The 11,419-nt window shown below is 38.0% G+C and overlaps 1 protein-coding gene across 8 annotated transcripts in view; it reads left to right on the top strand.

The window, feature by feature from the left end:
* The window catches only part of ADCY7 (adenylate cyclase 7), a 57,069-nt gene that overhangs the window by 34,174 nt on the left and 11,476 nt on the right, over nucleotides 1-11,419 (top strand). For all 8 annotated transcript variants that reach the window (XM_071567813.1, XM_071567810.1, XM_071567818.1 and 5 more), the window contains 9 exons: nucleotides 608-735; nucleotides 993-1,151; nucleotides 4,585-4,717; nucleotides 5,954-6,139; nucleotides 7,040-7,083; nucleotides 7,926-8,006; nucleotides 9,018-9,090; nucleotides 9,883-9,980; nucleotides 10,577-10,661. In XM_071567813.1, the coding sequence (XP_071423914.1) occupies nucleotides 608-735; nucleotides 993-1,151; nucleotides 4,585-4,717; nucleotides 5,954-6,139; nucleotides 7,040-7,083; nucleotides 7,926-8,006; nucleotides 9,018-9,090; nucleotides 9,883-9,980; nucleotides 10,577-10,661 (987 nt within the window). The remainder of the gene's footprint in view (nucleotides 1-607; nucleotides 736-992; nucleotides 1,152-4,584; nucleotides 4,718-5,953; nucleotides 6,140-7,039; nucleotides 7,084-7,925; nucleotides 8,007-9,017; nucleotides 9,091-9,882; nucleotides 9,981-10,576; nucleotides 10,662-11,419) is intronic.

Consider the following 11,419-nt stretch of genomic DNA (forward strand, 5'->3'; position numbering starts at 1 on the left):
TTCCTGCTTTTTGTGCTATTTTTGTTCTGCCAGGGAGTATTTTGTCATCTTTTCCATAATATGCAAGTGTTGTGGGCTCCAATTTACCTAATAAAAATGGATGGCTAAGCTGGATGGACACTGAGCTGGATACTGATGTCCAACAGCTCTAATCTGGAGCTGATTTTCCCTGCTGATCCATCTAAGCTTGTCACTTGTGGCAACACTCAGAACCTACTGGAATGGCTTAAGATGGTGGAGAATGATGGATGTTCCCTTAAGGCTTTGACTGATGAGGGATATAAGGACAGATAAGTAATTTCATCCCTTAGATGGTAAAATCTATGACAATTTTATTTGCATTGACAGTTTTTCAATTGCACGCAGTTCCAAGAAAAAAGTGAGAAACTAGTAAGATAATTTATTTCAGAAATTCTTGAAGTGGTACTTGTTTCTGTTGCTCTCCAGTGAGCAACGTCCAAACATTCAGATGTGGGGGAAAAAGAAATAAGCTTTGGTACTACAAGGGTTGAACAAAACCTGACTTTGTCAAACCACTGGCTTTGGTGTTGCTAGTCTACTTGCAGTTCATTTCTTCGTGTGAAATATGTTTACTGTAATTTCACAGGAGAATGAATGCATGAGAATAAAAATCCTGGGAGACTGTTACTACTGTGTCTCTGGCCTACCTGTGTCCTTACCAGTTCATGCCAGGAACTGTGTTAAAATGGGACTCGACATGTGTGAAGCAATAAAGTAAGTATTACACAGAAGACTTTTTAATGTATTGGGACTGTGAAGCAAATAAAGTAATTCTTAGCTTTCTTGTCAGCATTCAAATTGTATTTATTACATTCAAATTGTATTTATTAGCTGTAGTTGGATAGTTAAGCATTAGGTTGTGAGTTTGTCTCTTGTCTTTGCATTAAGTGTATGAACCTTAAGACATCTCCAGAAGGAGAGAAGAAGATTCCAAGTGTATCTCCTGCTCTAACACCCTCATCCCTCCACAGGCAGGTGAGAGAAGCCACGGGAGTAGATATCAACATGAGGGTTGGAATTCACTCTGGGAACGTGCTGTGCGGGGTGATCGGCCTGCGGAAGTGGCAGTACGACGTCTGGTCGCATGACGTGTCCTTGGCCAACCGCATGGAATCTGCGGGTGTACCCGGGTGAGGATCTTCCCTGTTGGTGCTGATTCACTCTGTCATGGGCCTGGAATTTGTAACTGTGCCATGGCACAAATCCTCTTAATGGGATGATGACAATAGGACAAATGTGTACTCAGCAGAGCTGTAAAATTTGAATGTTTTCTGATTGTGTTTTCAATGAACTATAAAATTCCACTCTTAAGCAAGTGACTGCTTCTTGACCTTCCCTTCATAGGAGAAAGGTGTGTGTCTTCAGCAGTGCATTTTGTTGGCTTAGTTAATCCATGCTGTGCACAGGGATAATACTGTATTGAGTTTAGCTAAGGAATAGATGTGCTACTTAGGTCAACAAGGCCAAGCTGCTTATTTTTCCACTGTTTCTGTTAGTGTATTGATCAGCCCCACTTGTATCATATTAGCCAAACCCTACAAACAACTCAGAAATGAAAATGCAGCCTGGTGGAGAGTATCCAGGCAAGGAGAGTCTGGAGCTGTTGGTTGTTGCATGTTCTCCCTGTGCAGCCTTTGCCTCGGGCAGAACAGGAAGGGTCCTGGGTGGAAGAGCTGAGGCAAAGCATAATGTAACCTGCCACGTGCTGCTCAGCAGTGCAAGGATTGGGTGCAAGGCTGACACTCTTGCAGTCTTTTTAGGATGCTCATTGAAAAGGACAAATATAATTGTTTTTAAAAAACAGTAGCATTTTGCATTTTCCTAATTAAGGAAAGTATACTTTTTTCTATTTCCTACGTTGAATTCAGGGATTAGAATAAAAAGACTGTTATAAGACTTTCCCTTTTCAAATCCCAAATGAGACCATGACTTTTTGTTTCTTGGTATTCTAAGCAAATTAGTACTTTTTAATTAAATAGCACTTATGTGGGTGTATGTTTAAGCACTGAAGTATAGTTTCGTTTGGAAAGTGATTCTAACCAGTGACATTATAGGGTTTCTTATTTCTGTACCTCAGACAGTTTTTAGGTATATGCTCATAACTTAAAAAATATTTTCTGCCAAGTGATAAGGAGATTTGAATATCAAATTATTTTCTTACACTGATGACCAAAACAAAAAGAAAACTAGTTGGAGCTTGGTTAACAGTTGCAATACCAGCAGGGTTGAGTGTTTTAGTGTGTTTATTAAGCAAAAATACAGAGTTGTAAAGTTTCTTTTGTTTGTAAAGCAAACTACATTATTCTGACAGGAAAACATACTTTCTTAGTCACGTTTAGGACCATTGCCTAATCTTAACAACTTTGATTATTTCCTTATGGTCTTTATGTTTGGATTTGATAAGCTGGTAAAGAATTAAGCTAGTTTAGGTTGTCATGCTGATTCTGAAACATTACACTTAATACTTTCTGTATCTATACCTGTCTTGCACTTGCTTATCTTGTGTTTCAAAACTTGCCAGAGGAAACACCTTCCACTTGTGGAAGACTGAGCCTGACAGGGAGGAAGGGTTCTTATTCACTATGCAAATGTTACGTTATATTTGTTTCCTGCTTTGCAGGAAAATGATATGTCAGTGATTCCCCATTCCAATGGTATCCAGTCCTACTCCTTTGAGAGCAGAAGTTTTATCACTAGGATCCAGTTAGAAGATTTTATTTAAAATAGGAAGTATATGTATTTTGAGTTTCTATAAATGAAGGAAATTTGAAGAAAGGATGCAGGAAATCTTCTAGCTTTATGAATATTTTCTTTCCAGTGGCAGAGTATCCTTGTTCATCTTATTTCTGATTTTAAAAATTATTTGCATTCATAGCAATGTAATACATTACTAAAGCAGAAAGGAGTAGCATAAAGCCAAAATGAAAAATTCATTTATGACCAGTTCTCTCTGATAAGTGTATGCCTGAAAGATCTGCATATGCTATTCTCAGGCCTGTCAGCACAGGGCACTGGGTGCAGCGAGCTGGATGTTGTGTCCCAGCATGGTAAGGGCAGCAGTTTGTGTCCCAGTTTGCCTGAGAGAGGCAGCCTCAGAGAGGGCAGCTTTTGGTTACTGCTCATCCTGCAGTCCAGCAGGCAGTTAGTAACTGCTGAGAAATCATCGGCATGTAATTTGGGAAGAAGGACTGGAAATGTCCTGTGGCAGAGTGTGATTTGAGGAAGAGGGGAAAGGTGGGTAGTGAACAAACATACCACCTTTTGGGATATGTGGAGCAGCACAGAAAACTTGCTGCACTGCTTGGCTAAGTTTTGAGGCTCAGGTAATGCAGACATCACCCAGAATGCCCCAGTCTCTGGAAGAAAATTATGCTTTAGAGTAAACTGTAAAATTTCAGATTTGAAGGTTCACCTTGACTGCAAAACTGCATAACAGTTATGGTAACAACTTTTTTTTTTTTTCGAGACAATTGCCAGGAAACAAATAAAAGCATCCATCCTCTGTATTCCAAAACACTTACCTTTTGGTTTGAAAAGTATTGAGGAATTTTTTATTCTTCCTTGTTGGAATCCACAGCTTCCAACTGTCTTCAGGTCTTGGATAAATTATCTTCATGCAAACCTACATACAGCATTAAGAAGTAAAGGCAGATGGAATTGTGATTTCCTTTGCTCTCTGTAGTTAGGCAGGAGTGCTACACACCGTCAGTTTCCATTCTGGAAATGTTTTATTCCCAGCCCTGAGCTAATGGATTATAGGACTGGCAACTGAGTGTTTAACTCCTCTGTGCCAAAGAAAAGTACGAGATGAACAATGAGAAAGCAGAACATAAGAAATGCTATTTTATGAACACACTCAAATCTCTTGCTGAGAAATTATATGGAAAGATGTTACTTAAAATTTATATGGAAAGACATGATGTGGGATATTGGGTGAAATAATGGTTAAGGGAAAGTGTGAATTGGGAAAAGAACAATACTAGCTGCTCCTCGTAGAAGTGCGTTGGTGGTATTGCGGTGTCACTCTCTTCTCAGATTGTTTCAGTTAGACAAGACACTTCCACTGTCCTCCTCCTAGTTAACAAAAAACCTTTTCCAGCTTTTTTTTTCCACAGACTTTGCAACTGTGTCCTCCCTTTCTCATGCATTTTTAGCACAAGACAGTCCTCACTTTTGTTCTGTTTGTGAGTTTCCCCTGCAGCTCTCACCATCTGAAACAAGCTGCCTGCGAGTCTGTCTGTCTTCTCAGTCATCAGATCTCCTTTGATCACATTTCTTCTTGTTTCTTATGTCTCTGCTTATTTCAGTTTAATTTTATAGTGATACTATCTCATTATGGAAAGTGTTTTTCAGCATGCTTGCTATGAAAAATGTGCGAGGAAGAACTGCAGTAAAGGATTGCAAACATAATTTTAAGTACTGGCAGGATTTTGCAGTTGGCTGCCAAAGCAGGAGATGGCTGAAAAGCAGAAGTGTCAGCAGTGGCCATTGAAATGTAAATGAAATGCTTAATGTGACCTTTCTGTGAGTGTTTGGGTCTTCTGTTCTTTCTCCCCTTCTCAGCCGTGTGCACATCACTGAAGCAACATTAAATCACCTAGGCAAAGCTTATGAAGTAGAAGAAGGGAATGGACATCTGAGGGATCCTTACCTTGAATCCATGAATATCAAAACCTACTTAGTGGTTGATCCAAGGGTATGTGATGTGTGTTTTTAAATATATGTATTTATTCAAATATGTACATACATTTTTAGTGCATAGCTTTCTGTGGTGCATACACCTTTTTCATTCAGGAACAGAGTTAAAACATGGTGTGAGTCAACTGAATAACCTGGATTTGGGAGTTCAGATCTGAAAGCATGTCCTGCTGTTTCATGACAAGCCTTTTAGCTTGTTATGCTGAAACATCTTTATGTGCTGCACTTAGAATAAAAACATATATTTGACTAGGTATTTGTGAGAAGTGTGTCTCTCATAAATCCAGATCAAAGGTGGAATGAAGTAATGAAAGAACACCTGTACTGTGTGGCCAATTGCAGATAAAATATTACCTGTAAAATAGCTCCTGATATCATCTTCCTCACTATCTTAAAAGGAAAGTTCACCTTCTTTTCAGGGTGCAAAGTTAGCAACTGTCAGTTGCTCCTTTAAAGCCTGGTAAATGCAAACACCTGGAGTATTACTCTTTTGAATAGACTTGTGGTTGATGAGTAGAGTATTTCAAATGAAAAAAGGCTGTAAATGACAAACTTCTTCCAGAATAGAGCCACTTTTAATTAGCAAAACCCCAATCTTTGTTGCAGTTTTCAACACTGCAACCCCCTTCTAGATGTACACAGCACACGCTCTCAGAACGAGGGTCTAAGTCAATTAAAATGGTCTCTGTTCACTTGAAGATACCTATGAAATATTAGAGAATAACCAGTCATTGATGTGTTGGTTTATTCTGTAGTTTGAGCTTCCTCGTAGTCCTGCAAGGGTATTGCTGTAACCTCATCTACGCTGCCTGACTCAGCACCTGTGACATAGGGATAAAATCTAATGCAGAGTCTGTAATTTGTGGCATCTCCTCCTAATCACTGTTTTGATACACCCTAGCTCAGGAATTTGCAATCTTTTCCCCATGCTGTTGCGCTGACTGTGAGGAAATTGCCTGTCCATGAGATCCTGCGATCTCTTGCATCATCCGAAATAAACCTGGAAGTTTGAGTGCTGCAGTGTTGCAAGTGAAGGCTTGTAAAGGCAGCTGAAGCAAATCCATTGTGTATACTGTGATTTGCTTTAACTCACATTAATTAAATGAGATAAAGGAATTGAGGTTGGATGACATGTTGCTGATGTGTTTAGAATCCTACTGAATAAAGAGGTTGTATAGTCTTAAACTACTCTGTTTTCTAAATGAGTGTGTTGTTTGCATTTTTTCCCTGTTAGTCCAAACAATGCATATCAAATAATCATCTCCCTAAAACAAGAGTTAATGATGGGCTGAAGATGAGAGCATCTGTTCGGATGACGCGTTATTTAGAGTCCTGGGGAGCAGCCAGGCCCTTTGCCCACCTGAACCACAGAGAAAGTGTGAGCAGTGACACTTCAAGTTCACAGGGAAGGCGAAGAAAGGTGAGGTCTCAAGTAGCAGTTATCAACCTTCAATTGCAAACCTCCTGCTGTCTATGGGGTGAAACTCAAAATCTGACTTGATTTTTGTGGCTGAATGTCTCCTGTTCCTCGTGGTGTTAAATGTGTGCACAGAACTGAGAAGGTATCTGTGCAACACCTCCTGTCAGAACTTAACAATATTCAGACTGCCAGTTTCTAGCATGCTACAATCATAGTAAACCTTCAAAGTAAAACTGTTTGGTTTTCCTATTATTTTTCCGTCTTGGGGTTCTGCCCACTAGACATGGTTTTGGAAACAAGATAATTTACCAGCTTCCAGATGCACTTAACATTTACTTGAAATGTATAGATAATAAATAATCCCTCAACATGCTCTGCCTGCAACTGGATTTTATCAGTAAAGAATTTTTAAGATTAAGAATTCTTAAGATTTTTAGGGTTTTAAAATATAAGGAAACTAATTTTTCCTTCCAGCTGCACTTCCTGAAAACTGGAAGGAGGAAATGTGCATGATTTCAGTTGTGCTCCTGGAGGCACAGCTGCAGTAAACTTTAATTTAGGTACCTATCTAGTCAGGTTTGTGGGAGTGCTTTCCAATCTGCCTCTGCTGATGTTAGTTATTTTGGTGCGTAGAGAAAGGGAAGATCTATTTAATTATTTTCTATCAATTTATTTTTTTATCAGAACACCCTTCTCACTTGTTAGTGCAGAAAACATTGCTGGAAAGGGTTGATTTTTTTAATAAGCTTTTCTATTGCAGAATGATTTTTAAATTTTATATATTTTTTTATTTCTGAATAAAATTGTTTGGGGCAGTTTCTTGACATTTATTTTCAGTATTTGTTTGTTTGCCATTCATTGAGCATGTAACTTATTTTAACTTACCCTTATTTTATTTAGGAAATACCTTTGTGTTCCACTGGGCGCCAGAGATCTTCTGATAGGTTTGTCAAGTGCCTTCTTTACTTTTTAAAAATGTGCTCCTGTGCTGCTCTTGCAGTTCAGTGTGCTCTAAGCATGTGATCTTCTGGCTGATTAATCACTGTGTGTATGGTGCTCCTACGCAGAAAAATTAAGCTCAGTCTTTGGCCTTTAAAAGATTTCTCAGTTCATATTTGCTACAGCTAGCAGACTATAAAAGGAGCTTTCCCCCTCTGTGTCTTACTGGCTCCTCAGTCATTTGGATCCCATTTTGCTCCATGGGCTGCAGTAGGATGGAAGGGAGTTGGGAAGGCAGAGCCTAAAGAGCAGTGGAAAACCAAGGCAGCTCATACACTGTTCCCATGTGTACATCGTACCTGCCTGTGCTACCTCAGCTTTTAGTTTGCTTACTCACAGATACCAGATTTGTTTGTAACATTGTAGCACAAAATAGACCCAGTTTAACATAATGTTATCAGTAAACATATAAATAAGTAAATATATATTTTTCAAGATGTGATTTTGGTTAGTATTATTAATGTATGCCATTGTAGTGGAATAAAGGATTGGCATTATATGTATAAATGCTTACAGTGGTACCTGCAGCACTGAGTTAACTAAGGAGCTGATTTTCACTTGTGAAACGTTCCCTGTTTATCAAAACATTGTATTGAAAAATGCATGTTGTGAGTAACCAGAGAAATGCCTAGTAGAGTGCTCAGGGATGTATTTATTTATCAGTTTGGAGCATTCTTATTTGCTTTTCCCTGGAAGCTTATCCTGCTGGTGTCCCAGGGCAGTGTGCTCTCTACCCATGCATTGTTTCTGAATAGTATTTGTGACACAGACTTCATTTTGTTCTCAGAAATTCGTCTCAGAAGGGAAGGATAGAGGAAGATATTTATGATGAAATGATGTCAACCATTGAGGGCCTCAGTTCAACTAAGTATGAAGTATTTTAGTTTTTCTTCATCTTTTCTGTGAGATTAACCTGCACTCTCAATTTAAGTCTAGATATAAAATATACTTACTGAAGATAGAATGTTACCAGGATTTTTGTCTTATTTTCCTTTAGGTCTTTGTTTTTTACTTAGTTTCTTTTTGGTTATAAGTTGAATATGAGAGTTATTACTGCAGCAGGAACCTGATGGTTTGTCCAGCTGTTCAGTGTGGTGGAGAACTGCAAAATAGCAAAATCATTGCTTTGTTTCTTAGGATTGTCCAAAAGTAATAAGCTGAACTGCAGCATAGGATGGAACAGAAAGTTAATGTCTGTGGTCCCTTGATTAAAATAATAAGTGTCAGGAAATGGAGTGCTGTCCTGAACAAAAACTAGATGTAAAGTCAAAACACAGTTTTGGGCATAGTAATAAAGTTGCTTTAGTGTCTGGTTTGCTGAAGGCAAATGGTCTGTCAGTTGCAGGTGGTGCATTTGGCAGGACATTTGCATTTAAAAGCAGACAAACACAAACAATGATAGTGGGGTTTTTTCTTTTAATTCAAAAGACAGTATTTAAATTCCTAACAAATGTGAAGCATTGCATTTGAGAAGAAAAAAAAAATCTTTTTTTTTAATCTAAATTCTATCAAGGCTGTACCTCAGCTATTCCTCATAGAGGCCTGGTATTATTTAGGGGAAGTTTTTGGAGGCTGTGAGCCATCTCTAACATCTGCTATTATACTTTCCTATTTGTAAACCTTAGGGAAGGTTTGGAGTTACATTTTTCATGCAACTGGCAGATGCTGCTGTGTGAGTGTTCTGGATCTGCCTGTCAGCTACATAAAAACATAACCACTCACGTGTTCCACTGTGAAACATAAAACCCTTGCAGAATGTCAAATGTGTGTGAGAGAGTGTCACTCCCACCCTGTACACTCTGGAGTCTCAACCACAGTGATGCTTTTGCTTTCTGTCCTTGGCCTTCTGTGTGTGTAACACATGTCTCTCTGGATGCAGTCCCTGGTGTGGCAAATCTGATGACTTCTGTGGATTTTCACTGATTTTTGCAGAACCTGGTCTTGAAAAAGAGGTTGGTAAGAGCAAAATAATTCTTTTTAGTCTTTGATTTGCACTTCAGAGCAGCATAAACATATGTTTGAAACTGTTTTCCTTCTGAAACTGGGTTCTGGAGGTGACTGCACATCCAAAGAGGTTTTTGGTGACTAGTGGAAAGTAGATCCCGTGAATCCTTTCAGCTGGTCATTTCTCCTTGGGAATGCAAATTCTGTAGATTAAAGGAGATTGTCTCTAATCTTGCCATAAGGGAGTTAGTGGGAGTGTGGCAATTTTACTATATAAACTACTTCTCTCAAAAATAATGGGATTTAAAGAAGTACAAAAAGAATTTCTCTATCCAGAATGAAAATACTTTGCTTCATTGTAGATATAATGCTGGTATTTGTCAGGTGCAGTGTGCTTTTCCTGTTTGAGTAACTGCTCTTTAATTTACTGTGCTGTGGTGTGCTGTATGTAGTTACTGTTGTGGTGTGTACACACACTAAGTTTACATCTGGGTATGTCCTTTTCTGATAAGGATTTTGACTGTGGGTATCTGAAGTGCTGATTTACATACTTTCTGAATTTTCTTCTGGCCTAGAAATTATTCTTTGGACTGAGATGTTTTTCTTGACAGGTTTTCACGTGCTTTTCTTTTTTCCTCCTTTTCTTTTTTTGTGGTTTTCTTTTGTTCTATTTTAGTTCTAGGTATATTTTTAATAATACAGGATAAACATATATCTATGTGCCATCACAAAAATGTCATAGAATTAAAAAAAAGCCATCCTGGAATGATTCTGAACATTAATTCTACTCTGTGTTTCAGTATCGCACCATTCCTATTCTAAAACTGAAGAGTTACTTTGCATGTGCCAGTTTTGTGTTCTTCTGTATATTTGTGATACAGATGTTTATAATGCCAAAGTAAGTATTGGTGTTTTAATTATTTATACTTCAAACTAACCAATTGCTGTGGTGAAATTCATGTGCATTTAACTTTTTGGAGTTCCTGAGGGTTTATATTTAAGAAACAGAAACCTCTTAAGACTAATTTATCCCTTGATAAAGGAGCGCATTCATGTTGTTGGCATAAGAACCTTGATATCAGTATAAAAATAAAATGGAAATATTTTTTTAATATTTTATTTTCTTAGTACACATAGAGAGCTGGTCAGTTAGAGAAATATTAGGAGCACATTGAGCAGTAAGAAAATGGGATTTGATGGTTGAACTTTGCTCAGTTTGTCTGTAGAGCTACAAGGAGGGAACTCTGAGTTTCTTCTCATACCTCCAAGAAAGCAAGTGCTTGATAATTCTGAAATTTATGGCATCTTTGTTTCTCATGGCTGCTGCAGTGCAGCCATGTGGGTTATGCACAGGGCAGTGTTTTGGGACATCAGAAGAATCTCTTAAAGCAGTGATTGTGCAACAATAACCTGTGTGATGTTATAGTCATCCACTGTTATTAGAAGAAAAATTATATTTAAACTTGCTTTGTTTAATGTTTTCTCTTCTTCTAGAACTGTAAAACTGGGAATTTCCTTTGGAATTGTTGCAGTCATCATTGTGCTTATTTTATTTCTGTGCTTTGCTGAGAAATGTATGGTAAGTTTTGTTTTTTAAAAAAGATGCTAGCTTTCAAAAGTGGATGGATAAAATTCAGGAACTTGGTGTACCTTTTAGGATGATGTATTAAGGTGTTAATTTCAACAGGAGTTACGGGAGCCTTGAACCTCAGGTTACCAGAAGATTCCATGGCCAGAGACAGATATTCATGCCTGAAAATTTGCACTGTAATTCGGAATTATTTGAGTGTCAGAATAGAAGAGTAGAAGGGAGGAGCTGGTGGGGTTTTTTAAATTTATTTTTATGTTTGTCATTAATAGTTATTTTGGTTGTAAATACTGATATTTTCCGTACTGGAAACAGTAGTAAAATCAAAATAAGTTTGCATGCAAAATTAGTTATTATATAATTTATAAACTGTTGTGAATATTACAAACATATGAATAATTTATTGCCAGCAATTTCATAGCTGTTAGACTTCCAATTTCACCATTACATCAAGTAGGACACTTTACATTTGTAGTTCCTTTTTCTTTGCATTATTAAATATATGCAATTACTGTTTAAAAATATATAGTGACAGGCAGCCCATAGTGACATGGAGTTCAACAACACAAAGTAAAAAGGTCCTCTGCAATTCAAGAGGGGAAGGGAGTTTAGAGAGTTCCTTACACTCATCAAATCTATGCCGTACTAAACCAAGGATGAGAGGGGATTCTGAAGTGCTACTGAGAACATGCCACCACCATCACATGTCACCCTCCTACTGTGGTGATGGAGATCTCCCAGGGAAATGG

Source organism: Pithys albifrons, chromosome 12, assembly GCF_047495875.1.
Source record: "Pithys albifrons albifrons isolate INPA30051 chromosome 12, PitAlb_v1, whole genome shotgun sequence".
NCBI classification, from domain to species: domain Eukaryota; kingdom Metazoa; phylum Chordata; class Aves; order Passeriformes; family Thamnophilidae; genus Pithys; species Pithys albifrons.